Below are 19493 nucleotides of genomic sequence, written 5' to 3'. Positions count from 1 at the left end.
TTCTGTCTGTCCAGCTGGTTTTCGTTGGAGTGACCCGTTTATGTTTGCTGTGAAAATGGGTCTCAAAGGTAAAACAAACCTGAGGATCAGGTAACCGTAGACCTGTCTGTACGTTAGAGTTCAGCATGAGGAGTGTTCTACCTCGCTTCAGAGTCAAGCGCACAGGTTTCGCTCCCTGGTGTTTTGACTAGGCGGGAAGACAGGCAGAGTAGGACGCCGACTGCCAGGGCCGTTCTGGGATCAGTGGGCTCCCCCTGGGAACCGGTACGCTCCCTCTTCAATGGGGTCGGAACTGGAAACCACTGTAGCGCAACGCCCTGTTCGCATCCAGGACAACTGGCTTAGTGGGCTCTGCGCCAATAACTGCTAAATAATTGGAAATAGTAACGTTAATGTCATTGTATTGATTTGTTATTACATTCAGCTGCTTTTTCGCTAGCCAGCACAGCATGGTGTCGGTATTTATCTCGCCTACAGCCAGCTGTGCTGGTCAGCTAAGGGTGTGCTGCCCGAGCCCTGCCGCCGAACACCGATCCCTCACCCCGAACACCGATCCCTCACCCCGTACGTTAACAGGGAGTAAATGTTTCCCGGCGAATGTCACAGTCCGTCTGCTGACGGCATTTGGGATGTTCCGTCAGGTTCAGGAGTTTAATGTTGCTGCTGGCATTGAGACTTTTGATATCAAATGGATTTTTACAGAAGCTTTGGATACTTTTTACTGTCCCGACACCCTGACTTTATTATGGACACTTTGTGTATGTTTCACTGGCATTTTCCAGGTGCTCGTACGGTTTCTACAGCTGAATATCCTGTACGTTCTGCTTTGTCATTTTCTATTACGGTTTATACTAGGAAGCCTGCACGGTTTATACTGTACCGCAGGCAAGGACTGCATTAAAACCATTTTTGGCTAATTTGTTATACTTGTGAATGGTTATTTCCTGACTTAGCCTATGCTCAGGCTAAACATTCTCCCTCTGGAAGACTTACACAACTGCAATTAATTGAAATTACTGCTTGGAGTGGGGAAGGTGCTTTATCTGTGTCAGAAAAGGATTCACTAAACACTGCCCCTTCTCTTACACGGTACCGGCTGGGCAGCCCCAGCCTTTGCGTTCCATTCACGCGACAAGAGGCATGAGCCACTCTAGTTGTGACGACATGCAGTAATTCGGCCCTTTTTAGAATATAGATGTATTTAAAAAATTGTAAGACGATGTTATTTTCATATATATTTTCCCGAAGTTACAGTAAGGTAAGGAACTAGCTAGTTTAAGTATTGGATATTCCATACTCGGTGCCAGGGGGTTTAAAGCCAAAGAAAGAATTTGGCTGCAGATTTGTGTTTCATGTGATCGATGCAATTACTGCACTGAGTGTTTGAAAGGGTGCTAAGCCTCGAGGGCTGTATTTGTCTTTTGACTTTAAACCCCCTTGCTCTGCAAACAAAGCCAGAAACGGAGTTCCAACTTTTTGCCACAGCTTCCCTTTCTTTAAAGGGCTAGCGATACAGTTTCAGCCACACAAGGTTTAAGAGACAGACCTCGGGTACGCTGCGTGTACAATTCTGTAGACGGCGCTGCTCCCACCCTCGCTGCCCGCCAGCTTGCCAGGCAAGGCGCACGGCAGTAGGAACCTGCTTTATTCAGTACCACCGAGCAAGGCATCTGTGGACATTTTACTATTTGAAAATGATCCATACAGAGCAAAATTCAGAGAGCTGTATCTTTAATTCTTGGCCACCATCCAAAGACTGAGAATTCTGCCAGAAATTCAGTGTGGCTGCTAAGAATGACATCAAATTCCAAGTGCACCCACGTTTTGGAAGCATTAGGAGTGGCTGTACCAGCTGGCCTGGAGTGACACAAACATTACCACTAGAAATTAAGTACACACCTTTGTGATTTAGTTGTTTTATTTTGCTCTTGCAAGCAGCCACAGGACAGGCTATAGAAGAATAAATAAATTAAAGCAGAATGTGTAGCAATTTATACAACCCCAACATTGAGATGCCTGACTTCGTCATGACAGAGTGCTTTCTTACTGTACCTGAGCCAGTGTCCAGGCAGTAACTGACCAGGACCGATCTAAGTCAGGTATTTACCCCTTTGGCCAAAAAAATTTTTAAACATGCCCTCAACCAACTTGACAAAAATAAAACGTAGAAAAAAAACCCTCTTGTGACATCATACAGTCAAATTCATTTGTTCCGAGTCTGTCAGTCTGTTCCAAAATACTTCTGTCCAAAGTGTGTTGGTGCAACAGGATGAACTTCTGTAGTTAAAATGGTGATCTCTGGGAATTCCTGGATGATGGATTTGGCACCTTTAGAGAGAGGGCAGAGGCAATAATGACAACAGCACTGCAGCTGTATTTCAGCACATGTTAAATCACGATTAGCAGAACACAGCAGGTAAGTCAGGCTCGCTTCTTCCATCTCCGCTTCATCTTTCTGCCTTGGCTGACTGTCTATGAGGAGAAAACCTCCTGAATTTAGCGGACTGCTTTTTTGGATTTTTTTACTTGGATTTTTCTTTCCTTTACCATACACGTGTACTCCCATCGCCACAGTGTTACAGACTGCCCGTCCAGTTGACTTTTTTGATAGATTTCTGCCATGGCCAATTTTAAAAACAACACGCAAGACCTGTTCTACTTCACAGAAACAGATGTTCCTCCTTTGGATCCCCATCACAAGTCAAGGTCCTGAACACGCAGACAGGGCAGTCCTGTAGCTTCGTGTACCTCGCTCCTTACAGAACTGCTGCTCTGGGTGGGCGCCAAGCCAATACCACTCGCAGGCTGCTACAGTCCAGAGCAGCAGCAGGACTGCCATTGCTTGGTGAGCTGCCAAAGCATTTTGTGTACCTGGCAGTGGTGAAAATTCCTGCTTCTAGGAATACGTAACCACTTATAGTTTTGCCGTTAGCTGTAACAGGCCTTTTCCTTTCTGCTAGCCCGCTGCCTGTGCTGAACGTGTTGCTGTTCGCTCTCTTACAATTCAGCCAAAAATAAAAGAAGAAAAAACCTCCTCTGAGCAAAGTGCTGCTGCTGTCCGTATCTGCAAAGGAACAGCTCTTCACCGCTGTCTGAAGCGTGTGACTAACGTCTCCCTTCCCCATTAAAGGTACGTGTGCTCGCTCTGCTGCCCTCCTCGCTCCCCTGCAACTTACCGTGAGGTGTGGAGAACAGGCTTAGCAGGATAATGACACTTGGTTGTACGCCATGTTCTACAAGAACTTTGACAGCCTCAATGACAGTATTACCAGTACCTAAAAGGGGAAAAAGCGAGATTTTTATTTCTCTTTTCCCTGGTGGAAGAACTTGTCCTAGGCCATCCAAAAATATCCGTGTTAACACTGGGGTGTGGCCGAATGATGATATTGTCCTTTCCCACTGGAAAACTATCACCTCTGCATGTCTTAATTGTAGAAAACTTTGGTCTCCTGCTGAAGGAACTTCATCTCTACTCTGAAACGGCCAACTCTGCCAGGTTTCAAGCACTGAAGTCGGTGGATTTTATTAAAGCCCTGAGGCAAGAAAGCTCATCTAAAATAGTAAAATAGCAATTAAGAGCTCTATGTGTAGAACCAGAATTAAATCATCGACTGAAAAAGTTACTTCACCCTGACAAACTCCTTACAACATTTACCAGATATTTTTTTTTTTGGTAGTATTAACTAAAGTAATTTACTTCTAGGATTACAGTATTAATCCAAAAATGTCTTTTAATAGCATGAGAAAGATACTGTTTGAGTCTTTTCTCATGGCAAAACTTTAAAAATTAAATGTGTATCATGTCTTAATGTTTCTACCTTTCTCACAAACGCAGGCATGCCCAAATGATTTGCTCCGCATTCGTGCTGGTGCAGGCTGACTAGTATGTATTCTGGCACAGCCCGATAAATTCCCTGCTATGTCACCTAAACCAAGCAGAAAACTTAATCCAAGCCCCCGAAATTTGGAAGTTTGCCTTTACACTGAGCACACTTGCTGTTCGGATGAATCTAGCTGTACATAATGAGGAAAGGCACTTACTTAGTATTGGGTACATAAGAAGAACCTTTCTCCTGTAGATGTCTGGTGGAAACTTAGCGTAGTACACTTTGGCTCTTTGAGTCTCCTCATCGCTCTGTATCAGGATTTTTCCTATGCGGATTGATCTACAGCAGTCTCGTAAACCTTGTTCCATTGCCTCTCCTCAAAATGAGCAGCAAAAAAACCCCCAAGAACAATTGTTACACGCTGAGAAATGGCACAACTGTAACATGCTGCAATTAAATAAGACAGCCCCAATACTGCATTGGTGAAGAGTTCTAAAAAAGGGGATTTTTTTTCTCAGTTCTAAGTGTTAAAAACACCTGAAGTGATTTTCCTTTTTTTCTCTGTTCTGACAGAAAACCGAGTCTCCTTGATGTTACACAGCTCCTGGGCATTGGTGTTTCCACACACCAGTGCTCAGCTCTCAGAGGCAGGAGCTGGAAACGTCAAAACAAACGTCTGGGGTTTGGAGAACGTCTCTGAGCTCTGCCCAGAGACAGGGGGGTGCCAAACGTAGCGCTGGAAGCTGTGGAGCCGCTGGATTTTACATCACAGATACCAAGGTTTGTTCCACAGCACTGGGCAAAACAACAGTGACTCTGCCCCCACCGAGGGCGGCTGGTTTGGAGACCCCTGTGAGCAGAAGTGTTGGCGGCAAACCAGGGGGGGCAGCCGGCCTGGCCTCTGCCCTGCAACGGCCACGTGAAATCTGCTGCGGCTCTTTGTCTCCTCAAAAGTTAATGGAACGTACTACTCGGCATTTGTGGTCAAGGATACCTAAGCAAGAGTAACAACTGGCAGGTTTGGGTAAAGCTCTGCTGCAGAGAACTGTTGTTGCACAGTTTTGTAAGGAAGTTGCTTACAGGTTTCCAAAACGTTTAATTTGTGCCCGTTCAACAACCAGGATCTGCCTACCACTTCTCATTATGCTGACTCCGCAGTTTCCCTTTTCAAATCTGACTCCTTCATACTTGTGTCCTGTGAGAGGAAAGAAACCAAGGCGTCAGTGGCAGTGATTGCTCCCTTCTGCCCCACCTTCATGCCCCTCTGGGGGATGCTGCTCTAAGTGACCTGGGTGTGAATGGACCCCGAATACCCCAGGGACAACAGTGAGCTCCACACCTCGACAGGTGGCATGTACCGGTCTGCACACTGTGTCCTGCAGCCCTCAAACAAGCTGGGGGCTTAGGGCCAAAACTGTAATTGGAAAAGGAGCTGAGCTTCTTCTGCCTTTAGAAATGGTGTCAGACAAGCGGCACAGAAGTGATCCTTTTTTGTAACTCAGGTATTCTGTGGTTATTTTAAACGAAGGACACTATGCAAAGTAACGGTAAATAGTGAGTCCCCTAAGAAGCCAGGTACATGGAGTCCAGTGCTGCAGGTGGAAGAGTTAGAACAAAATAAGATGCTGCAATGCTACTGTCACTGTGTTCTTGGTCACTGAAAAAAAAAAGAAAAGCAGGCAACGGTATGCATATGAGAGAGATTAGTACTGTGAGCTCAGGCCTCTTGTTAATTCAAAGAAAAAGACAGCAAAACAAGAATGTCCCAGTGCCAGTTCTTCAGATCTAACCCCAGAAGCTGGTAACGAGCTTGCCCAGCACCACGGCTGAGAAGAACAGGTGGTGATGTTCCTTACAGGTGTTGCAAGTTCCCCTGCCTGCCTGATAAAAAGTCCAAAGGCTTTCTTAAAGGAGAAAGAATATGGTGTGCCACCGATGTCACAGAGGGGTGTTCTGCTGCTGAGCCCAGAAGAACAGAAATCACCCGTGCTTATGGCATCTTACAAATGCCGGGAGGAAAAGAGCTCAGTATAGGTAAGCAGGAATCCATGCAGAGGCATCCAAGTTCTCCAGGGCACCTGCTACTGGAAAAGCTCAGCTGAGGCCATTTGAGCTCCCGCACTGGGCACAGGTTTTGCTGTGAAAGGCCAAACACGCTGACTGCAGAGCTACAGCACTTTCAGACTAAGGCCATCTACAGCTTGCCTGGGACTAAGGGCAAGAAACGGAGTCCTTTGCTAAGGCGCCGTGTGCTCAGCGAGCAAGGTCTGAGCCTCCCTTTGCCCGCAGCCAGGGCAGTGGCCTACTCCAACTGTAGAGCTTCCAAGTGATGTTACCTGCAGGTGACCTGCCAGTCAAACTGTGTGATGCAGCAAGAAAATGGTCACCAATCTGCCCGTCACCGACTGACCTGGAACAGCCATGACACCACTGCTCACAAAGTAGCTGCTGTTTTATTTAAAAATAAACTCTGTCCCTAAACTCTGTCTGCTTTCAGAATTGAGTGTTCAGTCCAGCTTTTCTCTGACTAAAAGTAAAGACACGTCAATGAGGTACTGCGAGAGGGGACAAGGGTGCAAACATACAAAGCTGCTCTCACCCTGCAAAAACTCAAATGAAGTTCTCGGGGGGAAGAGCACTCACCTGGCCTGTCTTAGTGTGCTGTGGGTTCACTGCGCGTACTTCAGCCGTTCCCAAGAAGCTGCTGATGCACCAAGCAGCCACCTCTCAACACATGCTACCTGACATATCTTTACAGTTAACAGGAGCAAACCAAAATTACTGCAATGGGCTTCCCCTGGTGTCAGCACAGCCACTTTTTCTTTCCCGCTTATCGTCACTCCCAGCTGGCCCCCAGTTGCAAATGGAGATGGATTGAGGCTGGTGTGGCAAAACTGCTTGTGCCAAGTACTTTTTCTGTAATGGGCATGCGTGTTATCAGTTTTAATTCAACATTGCAGCGTGGGGAAGTACACTGATCTTGCACATACACTCAAATTTTCATCACGATTTTGCAAGACCAGTTAAAAACTTTAGGATAATAACAACCCTGACTGTATGTTTTGCTCAATTGTGTTTTACACACCTAGCTTTTTAAGGACTGTTAGGGACCTTAACTTTGTACCCTGAACGTTAAAACTGTTCCAGCCTCAGGCACCAAGCCTGTCAGGGTGCAAAGAGCGCCTGGATGACGCTTAGTCATATGGTTCAGTTTTAGGCAGTCCTGCGAGGAGGAGGGAGTTGGGTTCCTTCCAACTCAAGATCTTCAGTGGTCCTCGTAACAGTTCCATATATTTTTCCATTACTTAAGCTTCCACTTCCAGGCCTGCCTAGGGGAGGAGTGATTTCCCACGTACCTGTTGGAGTGGTCACGGTACATTCTGTGTATGGCAGTTGGTTCAGTCCCTCTTCAACTACAAGTCTGATCTGTAGAACCAGAAAGATCGGTCAGCTTAAAGGGATTTGTTATCTATGGAGATAAGATACTCAGTGTTAGTAGTTACTGCAGGTACTAGGTGAACACCTAACAGCCTGATGGGTCTAAAAGGGTCTCTTTAATAGTAGTTAGGGACTGAATTTAGAGACCTTTTGGGGGTGCTGCCTATGTTTTGTCCACAAAACGAAACTGGGTGCAGGGGGGCGGGTCATTGGCAATCATAAAACTGCCTTTGTTTCGATCTGGCAGGCACAAGCATCACAGACGAATTTTACTTAACAAATGAGTGAAGCACCAATGCAACTTCACCATGCTGACAGAAACCACTAGTGAGAAAAAAGGAATATTCACCCTCTCTCGCTTCCCATCAGCTAGGCTCTGAGGTCTGTTTTCACATCCATATTTCTAAACTCCAGCAAGGCCGCCAGAACAGCCACAGAAGCTGCAGCCATGTACATGCACCACCAAATGCCCAAAGACAAGTCAGTCGATCTAGAAATCTCTTTATCACCTTCTCCTTCTGGCACCTGCCAGCTGTGGTTACTGTGGGATGCTCTGCCAAGCACCTGCGCTTTCACACAGTACAGATGGCCCGTCTCAGCTGGGACCTCTCGGCTGGAGCTGCAGCTGGTCAGCCACGCACCCCTCCAGTGGCCAGCAAACCTCCAGCTCTCCCCTGGTGCTGGCCCTGCACCTGTACTCCAGGCAAGGGTACTGACACGCATTCAGCCGAAGCCAGAATGGTTGCCTATGAAATCATTAGAGATGTAAAATTTCTCTCTGCTAGCAAGCCAAAGATTCACGGGCCAGAACTGCTCAAGCAAAGCTCCTGCCAAGCCACAGATGAAACCTGTTCAGCAAAAGTCACCGTATGATGGCAGAAATGAGGTGATTGCTCCTGGGACTGAGCAAGTCTACTGCTCACTTCAGACATTTCTTAGTTCAGAAACAGGGCAGAACAGACTGGAAGATTTTTTTTCTGTTCTTCCATTCTGCCCTAGTTCCTAACGGTCTCTACTAGGAATTAGAAACAGCCCCTTAAATTGACAATCCCTCTTTGAAGATATTTTTAGAGACTTTAGTATGAGCATTTTTTCCTAGAGTTGGGTTTGTGGCAGCCGTATTTAGAGGTGGTGGTCAGACTAAATCAGGGAAGGGGTCACAGGGTGCAGCTGACATACAACAGGAGCAAAAGACCGAAACAGCAATTCACAGGGTAGTATTTCCACTGTAGCGAAACTGCACATGGGAAACAGGCCCTTCGGAATTGTCGGTCCCCTTTTGCGCTTGACTCGCTGCACGTTTGGTGGCCCCAGGAGCATACATAGAGAAGCCAGCTCTACTACCTTCCTCCTCCTCCTCTTCTTCCTCCTGTCTCTCTGCAAGTAGGGCTTTTGACTCAATCTTTTGGCTCAGTCACTTTAATCCTGAGACTGCAGGCACCAGTGTTCTACTGAAAGACATCTTCTCACATAAACAAGCCAAGAAATCTTTGATTTAATTTTAGGTTTCTGGGACATTCACACAGAAATTTATTTTCTTAAAGCTACTGCATGAAAAAAAGCCAACTTGTGAGCCAGGTTTGGAAGAAACGCTTTTTCTTCTTCCTGCTGTCATGTTGACAGGGTTAGCATCGCTCTACATTATCTGCCACGAGTTTAGAGTAAACCAGTGAAGGTCTATAGTCAAATAATCTCCTTGGTCTTACTACACATACCAACAGTTCATACAGAGGCTGGGAAGGATTCTTCTGTAAACTTGTCAGTGTTGATGCAACATTTATTTTTGCACCACGCTTTCTGCCACCCCCACGCTCAGGGATTATAACTTCCACCTCTTTTCTCTCTGGCCCCGAGAGCCAGCAGCCCTGCTCCTCTCTCACAGAGGTGGTTGCCATGGCTTGGAAGCTAAAACAGGTACTATGGCCCTCACATGAAGCAGGGAAGTAAAGCTTTGGTCCCAAGGTAGAAGAGTTTGACCAGAAATTAGAACCATGAATTAAGGATACCAATAAAAAAATAAAGTCTATTTTTAATCGGGGGAAAGAAAAAAAGCTAAAAGGGATGTTAAATTCTAGCAGGCCTAGTTAAACTGTCAAGGCTTACAGTTATGCTTAAATTTTAGATTAAGCATTTAATGCTGATATCCATAATTATATGTCAGTGTGCTCAATTTATTACAGTTCTATGTTTGAAGATTTACCACAGAGCCTTGGCAGTAAGCAAATCGAAATACTGTTTGCTTCGAACCTTCATTAGTACAAGATCTGTTAGAACTGTTAGCAAAAACAACAGTTAATAGAGGTCCAAGGAGTTTTAGCTAATTACCACATAAACATTTCACGGATATGAAAATGTTAGTGAAATCTACCTTTTCTCAGCCAATTAAGCACATGAATAAAGTCTCCTTACCATGCTCAAATAGCAGGGAAGAAATCAGGTTTGACCAGTTCCTCAGAGTCCATGAACAGAGAAATTTGTACATAGGCAACTACAGAAAGAAGGCTGACAGTACTCTCATTCAGAAGAGGTGCAATCACTAAATAAGGAAACCAGCCTGGGTGCAGTCAGAGGCGGTGGTGCTGTGACCAGACAAAACTGGAAAAACGGGAGCCCTTTTAGAGCCACCCCAAAAGGCATCTGTGATTCTCAGCGGCTGCGTGTTACAACTCTTCCACCTGCCTGCACTTTAAAAAAAGGTGTAGCATTTCCACGCCAAGAAACCAGAATGTAAATAAATTCTGGAGTGACCATTATTATCTTCCCCTGTTTGTGGGAAACCAGTAGTTGTAACTGTATTTTACATGATTGCCACGTGTCACTGAATTTCCAAGACCATAGTAACTCCCAGGGGGATCCCCTAACCCATTCAGTTGTAGCTTTTCTTGGAAGCTGAAGGGAAGGCAGGACAGTGGGGCTGCCAGCCATACTTTGTATCTCTTTGCACCTCAGGATTTCCAACCACTTTTAAAGTATGCATTATCGCCCCCCTGAGAGAGGTAGGTGGGCAGAAAGGTGAAGTGACCTCTTCAGTGTTATGCAGGGAGTTGCTGGTAGGGCTGCAAAAATAATTCCTCAACCTCAGGCCTCCAGGCAAACCACAACATCTACCTTCTGCTGACAAGCACCACTGTACTTGTGAACTGAGGCTGTAGGTCAGTGCTGTGCAAATGACAAACATCTGCCTGACCCCAGCCTGCAAGTCAGGTTTACTTGCTCCTTGCCAAAACTCTAGGCATGGCGTGTCCTCTATGGCTCTGGGAGACAGCTCCTCTTCCTGGTACTCGCCTGGCCTCTTTAGCCCACACCACCACACCACTCAGCTGCTGTGCAGCACCAGCTTAACCTCACAGGGCTGCACCTAGCTTAGTGGGCACCTCCTGCTGAGCAGGCCTTGGGAAAAAAACCAACAGGTGGTCTCAGTAAAAATGCTGTGAGTTTTGTGAGCATCTCACTAGTTCTACAGCAATCCCACAAGGTGACAACAATTAAATGCTTCCACATTGCGTGGGTTCTGCGCAGCACACAGGCAAGGGTTCAGCGCGAGCCTCTTGCACTGACGGGAGTTGTCTGCCGGTGTTTCTCAAATGGGTCTCACTAACGCCGCTCACTACCTGTCCAGCTATCTGCTACCGCAAATTATGATTGATCGTCTTTGGTGTTAGACGCTTACTTCCCACGGCTGCCTCCTTCACAAACACAACACGGGTTGTCTTCATCCTCCTGACTTTAACCCCCACCTTTCAGCACTGGCAGTGGCTTCAACTCCTTGATAACCTTTACCACCTGTCAAGTCCTTTCTCTCACAAGTATCTTTGAATGTTTCTTTTGTGTCATCCCCTTACACATGAAACAAACTGTCAGAAGAAAAAAAACTGTACCACCAGAAATTCATCAGCTTTAGAATCCCTGCCGAAGACCTCTTCCTATGGTGACCTTAGGAGATATTGCCACTGCCAAGCTAGTAGCATGCTTGACTTCGTTCCCATTTTCCTCTCTGCAACAAGATCTATTTTGCTACCCTACAATCCCACGCACGTGTTTCTTCTCTTCACGTACTGCATCTTGCCACCAAGCTCTCTTTGCTAACTGGGTGGGAAACATGGCAAGTCTTAACCATCTTTGCACCCCTCCATGGCTAGTAGAGGCCACGTCCCACACGACATTGTAACTGTTCTTCGCCACACCTAGGAAGAACATACAGAAAATGAGACAGTCCTACATATTGTTCTGCATAAAATTCCTCCTACAAAATGGAAAATGAACTAGCAGGTTCTGCAGCAAACATCCACATGACCAGCAAACAGAGGTGCTTCTGCAAAGAGCTGCTCCCTATCCGTACAAGTGGTGGCCAGCTTGTAGAAGACAGCGGGACAAGGGCCTGAACTCACTGCCTGGAAGCTGCAGTTTTCATTCTAGCAATGAGGAGGGAAAAAAAACATCAGTGCTTCCCTCAGAATGGCACAGGACCTTCAAGTACAGTGAGAAGGTATGTGGGAGAGGTCCTTTGCACTAATTAATGACAGAAAGGTACAGTCAAGACCGCGAAAGGTTTTCCTGTCAGAATAGCCAGTGTTTATCTCTCTTTTGAAAATACCAATTAGGAATAGAGTGCTTCTCTTTAATTCACAGAAGCTGGCAAGAATGAATGCTCCTTAAACAATGCAGCATGATGGGAACCTAATGTAAGGCAAAATGAGAACGTTAAGCCTTTCTGTGAAAGGAGTACTGGTGGGGAAGGGGCCTGTCCCGTGCACTGGCGACCTACACCCTGTAAATGTGTGGCATCACTGGTGTTGACCTTTGTTGGCTTCCTGAATCTTTCTTGCACATTTAAACACGTGAAGAACCTGAAACCACAAAACCCAGGGGGAACGACACACAGTTGAGCTGGTCTTTCACAGGTGGTGGATGTTTCCTGGGCTGTTCTTACTTGTCCGATGAAGTATAAAGGACATGTGTCTATTTAAATGGTATCTGCTGAGAACTGCTGGCACAGAACAAGCTTGGGGCTGTGACTTTCTGCCTGTCCATTATGAAGTACTACTGGCAAAGGCGGCACTCCAGTCACTTGATACACGAGTTATGAGTGATGGGATTGGTTGGCTTGGGCCTTTACTGTTCTTGGTGAATGGCAACGCAAGAAACATCCTCAAGAAGGGAAAAGCAGGGGGGAAAGTGGTAAAGTAACAAAGATTCAAAGTACTGCAGTCACAGTCTTAGGTTGTGGTCCTATCTAAGCCCTGAGCAAGCCTGGATAAGGCACGGATTAAGACTGGGCTCATCGCAGGAAACCTGCCTGCTGGTGCTGGCAACTGAATGGTCTCTGGACTCTGCTAGAGGGGAAAAGACAGACTTTCCTTGCTAATGAATGTGGATTTGCAAACAGCAAACACCCTCATGAATACAAGGAAGTATTATGTGTGGGCGCATTGTGGCTTTCTTTAAGCATGTAATTTAAATGAGATGAATGTTGCATTCCCAACAGTCCTTGTACTGACTTACTAAAATCTGTAAAAAACTTCAAATTGCTTTGTCCCTGCTGGTAACTAACATACAGCTAAAAACAAATTCCCAGTGTGGACGCACCCAGAGCTACTAATCTAATACACAACAAGTGCCAGGAGGCATTTTGTGTACAAGCAATTGTTAACATCTAGACTGTAGAAATTGTGCAGCTCTGTTCACAAGATCAAAAGTACTGTTTCAAAGTAAAACTGAATTATCTGTAGCCTCTATGCATCTGTCTTTAAACAGTTACTCTCTTATTACTACTGCTCTCCATCCTGAAGTAGTTGTGTTTGATAACAACATGGTTTCTGGAACGGTTTGAGATGAAAGCAGCCCGTAACAGAGAACAGAAGTCTCTACACAGAACATTGTCAAACAGCAATTCCCTTTGTATAGAAAAGTTGCTCTCACACCACCATTATTCTGCTATGAAAGACCCGTTTTATGGAAGAGTTACAAAGTACAATACCAAGAAGAAGAAATTCTTTACCTACCAGACGATCAGCAGAAAATACGAAGTCTCCTCTACTGGATTTCCTGAAAAAGGTAATAATTTATATTTTAAATTGGGGAATAATTTTAAGAATATTGATTTAATACAATATTAATTCAAAGACAATATATTCTAAAGGCAGTTCAGAGAAAAGCCTTCTACCATATACAAAATTTAGTCCACAGAGATTCTGCTTCATGGGTTTCCCGCTTGGCAGTGAAGCCTGAGACACAGTGAGCTAACACAGGGGTCTGCCTCTTACTGCTGGCAACATTGCTGCACTGTGCCAGTAGCAATCAAAGCATGAAAAGATAAGGATGATATCCTGTAGGTTTTCCACTGTTCTACCATTCCAGCTGAGTTCCAAAACCCCTCACAAGCTCAGATGTGCACCAGCCTGGTACGCTCCCTACAGCTCTGAGCTCTGCTCTGCCCGTTAAGTCAATCAGAAACCATGGGACAGTGGTAATGCGGTCCCCTAGCCCCGGGACGAATTAACACACCTGGTAAGCAGGATATGTACCCTATCTTATCTGGCATTCACGCACAGGATGACTAGATTGGTGAATTTGAGACTACAGTGAGCAGGGATGCACAAGTATTCCCATGAAAACTCCTCTCTGCCGGCTCAGTACCTTGGGTGCAGCTGTTCGCTCCCGTGGCTGCGTGGCTTTGGGCCCATTCAGGAGACGGAATAAGCTCGCTTCCTTCCGCCACACACTAAGTATGCCACGCTAAAAGCCTGAAATTTAGAAGCAGTTTCTAACACCTCACTTCCCACGTCAAGACCAACTGTCACTACCCAAGAGTAGAACAAACTGCCAGTTAAGGAGCCAACACTTACAGTATGCCAGCCTTAAAAACAGGCAAAGCATCAACCTCATAGGCAGGTACTTTTAAATGAAATGTGCCATTAGTCACAGCAGGCATACGCCCCTCTCGTTTTCAAACCATGATACTCTGGGTTTCTCCTTAAATACCATAAAGAGAGTTTTGCATTTAATCCCCTAGATTCTGCAACATCTCACATGGGTGAAAGTCAGCAGGTTTGTCTGCTTTTTTCCTGGGCAACTGGTAACTTAGCCACGCTAAAAGAAAAGGACTTTTAAAAACAGTGTCAGTCTAATCTAATTTCTTTCTGTGTGCTAATAACCCACTAATAAAAATGGTGTTTGCTTTTATTTCTTCCATCTTTCTGGTAATGACAGGATATTAATAACTTTCTGTGACTCTTGACATTAACCAGAAAGGCGACACTCAAAAATAAAACCCCCAATTTCAAAACCGCAAAAAACAACCCCCAAAACCCTACAATTATACAAACTGGTTTTATTAAGATTTTTGAAGAGATTTGTATTTCCATTGGTGGTGTGTATAAATATTTTTTAAAAAGAGAAGTAGCAAAGTGTGTAGGTGGCACACCTATGTTCTTCCACATTATGGCATGTATGGAAATGTAGCCATTATTTCATGAATGAGTGGTAAGACAAACCCAACAATGCCAGGACTGTGGGTTTGACTGCAGTGACACACGTTTAGAGTGAGTACCATGAGTTATTAATACAGATACTAGATTAATACTAGAATACTAGGTTTTAAATTAACTACTGCACTTGCAGAGAGACATAGATGGTTTTTATGCACAGTTCACTGAACACCCTTAGGCAGTTACGCCTGGTTTTTTGAGGGGAGAACAACAGAAAACAATGGTGCATAAAAATGAAAGACAAATACTAGTAATGCTGAATATGACAGACCTCTTGTACACCAGCAGCGGGAAAGCTGTGACCAGATTTCAAGCCCCACATCATATGAGAACTGCTAGGGGCCAGAAAAAAAGGCTTATGTGAAAACACCATTAACTGTTCACCTTAAATACCAGATAGAACTATCGAAAGTAACGATCAATGGCAGACTAGAAACTTTTTCAGCTGCTCAATCAAGTAACAAGACAGCATCTAACAAACCAAGGTGTTAAAACTTGACTTGTAGCACAACACAAACATGTTAAACAATATAAATGTTTTATTTTGTTTCTGAAAGTATGTGAGTATGGCTGATGTACAGTTAAAAGTCATGTGCATGTCTTAAAGAGATGAGAAGAAATGTTTTTGGGGAATGTACTGTAGTACAAGCTAGCTGCTTTCTTCCTGCTTTAGCACCTGGTAATAGTTACAACCACCGATGTATGGCTGTAGGCTATGTGGGTTGTGGTCTGACCCGCTGTAGTAATTCCTGTTTCTCTCGTTACCTTACAGAAGAACTTCTTGACAGACACCCAGGGCACTGTGAAGCCAAAAAAAAAGCTGCTTCCCTAAACAGAATTTGTAAAAGGCCTTTATAAGAAAGCTTAAGGCACTGGACAAACTGTTGCCATGAAGGGGAAATGATGAGACACAATAACCTTTTAAAATTTACATTTAAATAATCAGGTCTGTTGTTAAATGAGGAGTTAAAATGACACTACCAATGTAAGCTAATGAATTTACTTCTACAGAGACCAGACCTCTACATTACAAATAACTGCAGCACTCATTTAAGCCTCCAGATCCCTGGTTCTAATCTGTGCAGGCCAGAAATTACTTTGAGATCATACGCTCCCTAGAAAGAAGCTGTAACTGTTCGTAAACATGCAATACTTAAATGCATCCCAGTAGAGGACTCAAAATTTATACCCAACATAGAGTGTAAAAGCCAACTACCCGCCCGTTAAGCATTTGCTAGACAGAAAAGTGAACAAGCCAGTGAAAAAATGAGCAAACCCGCACACACTCAAGTTGAGGTGATCTATCCATCTCCCCAATTCTGGCACACAGACGTAGTTCTTGTTAACTTCAATGAAGCAGAAGAAATACCTGGTCATTTCAGTCTACCAGATGGACATTACTGATTCAGCCAGCTGTCTCTGAACCCAACACAGGACAGGATGACCAGCCACATGAAGTCTTCTATTGCAATTTAAAGGCTGCGATTTATTTCTCTGAAGCCTCTCAGAAACAAGAAAAGAGCTTTCTGCTTTCCTGAGCAGCTCACACCGTGGACAAAATGGAGTCCCTGAGGTCTTCTGCACCTGGCCTGACCATCTTTAGTTCCATGCAGCATGCCTGATTCTACCTTGCATTGCACTGGGAGTATCTATCCCTTACTTCACAGTAATATTCCTAAACTGACTGTTTTTTCCTACTTTTGTTCTGTTTCTCTCCCCGTAGTAGCTTGCATTTTAATATCTGCCCTTTTCAGGTGATCACTGTACCTGGAACATCCATTTCCTACAGCATTAAGTAATGCAAATATCCTCGTGTTAAGACAGCTCTTAGCCATTTGTTTGGGTTTTTTTCAATCCAGAAAGATCAAGTACAAGGTATCTAGCTGCCCCACAGATGATACAAGTTCTTCCTCTTCACCACGCAGTGTATGTGAATGCACCCTTTTGTCAGTTTAAGTCAGATTTTTTGACCGATGGCTCCTCTTTGCAGTGCAGCTTCTTATTCACAAATAGGGTACTTCTGAGGAGTCTCTTTTAGCACTTGGTTTAATACTGCAGTGGTCATAAAGTCGTCTTAATGCAGACTGCACCTGCCCAGGGAAAGGTTACTGCAACAGTTTCTAACCAGTGCGGAAGAAATCCTCTCAAACTGACCACATTTTAGCATCATTCTGAATGACAGGCACTAAAATAGGCCAGTCTGAGGCCTGTTTGCTGAGATGCAGCTGACTTCCTGGGACAGAGCATAAAAATAACATTTCCCTACTTTCCTAACATACAAAGCCTACACCTGCCTTTCTGAGCAGACTGTTGTCCCATTTTCCTCGCTGGCTGGGAAGGGAGCTTGCACAGGACAGTTCCATCTCCACTGCCAGGGCAGCGCCATGCTCAGAATCAAGCACGGTTTGCCATCACTGCAGCTGTTATGAGTAATTCATATTTACAAGCCTTAGTCTATACTTCTCCTAACCAAAGTATTGTGCAATGAAGCTGATGCAATTCCGGAAAAAAAAACTCTTTACAGTTAAAATATCAGCTGCTGGCTTCTGGATAAGCTCACTATAACCAGAAATTTATTAGATGTATTTGCAAGAGTTCAAAACCTACTTACAACAAAACAGGAATAAAAACCCTAGCTGGGTGCAGTAACCACATTGCTAGTATTTGCCTAGGTATCAAAACTATATGCTGTTTCCTTTTCACTAACCTCAAAACCTTTTCTAGGCCATCACCAAGCCTAGTTTGTATTTTCTCTCTCTCTCTCTGCTTAGCCAACTTACAACTTCCCTTTCTGCTCTGCAGGAAGGCTGCCAGGTAGATGTTCTCACCTGCAGAGATTTTTTGTGTGGTCTTGCCACAACTGCCCTCCTCATAACGAGACTGCGCTACCTCTGTGTGCTCCCACCTGCAATGAGTTTTTGTTTTTCCACAATGCTTTGAAGACTAAAAACAATATAAATTAGTTTAAGGTAACAAGGCTTATGTCAGCTAATGAAGTTAATGCAAGTATTGGCTTTGAGAGACAGTGATTAGTTTTGCATAATGATGTGTTAGTGTTATTAGCTGCAAAGCACCCAAGAACCAGGAAATACAAAAATGTGGCCTAGGCAGATGGACAGACAGGAAACAAAGGGAAGAACTGTGTCCCCGCCGTGTGTTAGTTGTTGTAGATGTTAGAGTGTGCTGCAGGAAAAAAAGGTTTTGTTCAGAACCTGACCCTTCTATTACTAAACTTGATTTTGCACCTCTGTGTCTGCTGGTGGTTCTTGCACCAAAGCAGGCAAATTTGGCCTTTAATAGATGGCTGCTACCTACGTCTGTCATATGTTGCCTGCTAAATTTAAGGCAGCACAACAGTAATCGTGTCAGCACTAATGTTGTGGGAATCTTGCACACACTTATTTGATGTGGGGCTCGTAAACTGGGCTGTGCCCATGCGGCATGCCCATGGGCATGTGCCACATGCGGCAAGCTCCCTGCCAGCATGGTGGCCACCAGCACCCACAGGAGCGAGAGGGCCACCCCCATCCTGCGCGCACCATCCCTGCAGTGGGAGCAGAGGCAGCTCCTGCCGGGACACTCGGCTACGGCTCCCTCGAGGTTTCGCCGCTCATGCACGGTGTTGATGATGATGATGTGGCAAGCCAGCTCCTGAGATCCGCGAAACCTCCCATCAGGGCGCGTAAAAAGCCCGGTAAGAGCCGCCGACCGCGTGCCTTTGTCCGCACCGGCCCCGAGGCGGAGCTCCGGGGCGGGGCCGGGCCGCTGAGGCGCGGGGCGGGCGGCCCCGCCACCCCTCCCCGGCCCCCCCCCGCCGGCCGCGCGTCAGCAGCAATGGCCGCAGGCGGCGGCGCTGGCGTTCGGCCCGGCTCGGCAGCACCCCGAGCCCCGCGGCCCGCCCGCCGCCCCCGGGCTCCGCGGGGAACACCCGCCCGGCGGGCTGGGCCGTGCCGGCAGGCGGCAGTGCGGCCGGGGCCGCGGCTCCCTGAGAGAGGGGGGCCGGGCCGCCGCTCCCCTCACGCTGCCCGCTGCTCCCCCTCGGGCTGCCCCGCGGCCCGCCCCGCGCTCACTTGTCCCTGATGATGGTCTGCAGCTCCCGCAGCTGGTCGTTCATCGGCAGCAGCTTCAGCTGCGGCCCCAGCGGCGGCGCGGCGCCCTCCCCCGCGGGGATCGCCGCCGCCACCCCGTTGCTGCTGCTACTGCTGCTGTCCGGGCTGGGGCAGCCGCTGTCCTGGCCGGGCTCCGCGAAGCGGATCAGGCGGGAGCCGCCGGGCGCCGTGCCCGCCGCCTGCTCCTCCGGCGGCCGCGGGCCGAGCCGCTGGTTCTGGCAGGGCATCGCCTCCATGCGCCGGGGCGCGCCCCCGCCCGCCGCCGCCACGCGCCGGCCCCGCTGCGCCGCCGCCGGGGGGCGGGCAGCGCGCCGGGCCGCCCTCGCCCGATTGGCCGCCGGTGCCGCCACTCAAAGGCGCGGCGGGAGCGCAAGCGAAGGAGGTGGGCGGGGCGCTCCTGGTGACGTCGCGTCCCCGCCGCCTGCCCGCGCTTCGCGCCTCTTCGCGCGCCGCCTCAGGGGCTCCCGTCAGGGCCGCGCCTTGGCTCTCCCCCGTCGCCTCGGGCTCTCCAGCACGTTTCCCTCAGAGCCGCCCTATCCTGCAGGGCCCTACTCAAACAGGAGCCGAACGCCGCCTCTCCCCACACACTGTATGGCCCAGATGTTCTGCTGTAGGCTTGTTGGCTGTATTTC

The 19493-nt window shown here is 46.8% G+C and overlaps 1 protein-coding gene across 1 annotated transcript; it reads right to left on the bottom strand.

Moving 5' to 3' along the window:
• Nucleotides 1–1900: 1900 nt before the first annotated feature.
• LOC101912605 (uracil phosphoribosyltransferase homolog) lies at nt 1901–19168 on the bottom strand. The gene is made up of 7 exons (XM_055818365.1): nt 18823–19168; nt 13268–13310; nt 7184–7253; nt 4960–5022; nt 4042–4203; nt 3177–3275; nt 1901–2328 (listed from the first exon to the last, which is right to left on the bottom strand). The coding sequence occupies exons 1-7, from the start codon at nt 19095–19097 to the stop codon at nt 2222–2224; spliced, it is 819 nt and encodes a 272-aa protein (XP_055674340.1). The 5' UTR covers nt 19098–19168; the 3' UTR covers nt 1901–2221.
• Nucleotides 19169–19493: the final 325 nt, after the last annotated feature.

This window comes from Falco peregrinus, chromosome 13 (genome assembly GCF_023634155.1).
Source record: "Falco peregrinus isolate bFalPer1 chromosome 13, bFalPer1.pri, whole genome shotgun sequence".
NCBI lineage: Eukaryota > Metazoa > Chordata > Aves > Falconiformes > Falconidae > Falco > Falco peregrinus.
This window is presented reverse-complemented; position numbering and strand designations above follow the sequence as displayed.

Excerpts from the sequence above, each read along its gene's own strand:
- LOC101912605 (XM_055818365.1), bottom strand. The coding sequence starts at position 19,097 with ATGGAGGCGATGCCCTGCCAGAACCAGCGGCTCGGCCCGCGGCCGCCG. Across the intron at positions 13,311-18,822 it reads CAGACCATCATCAGGGACAA|GAAATCCAGTAGAGGAGACT; the intron begins GTGAGCGCGGGG and ends TACCTTTTTCAG. Across the intron at positions 5,023-7,183 it reads TACCGTGACCACTCCAACAG|GACACAAGTATGAAGGAGTC; the intron begins GTACGTGGGAAA and ends TTCCTCTCACAG.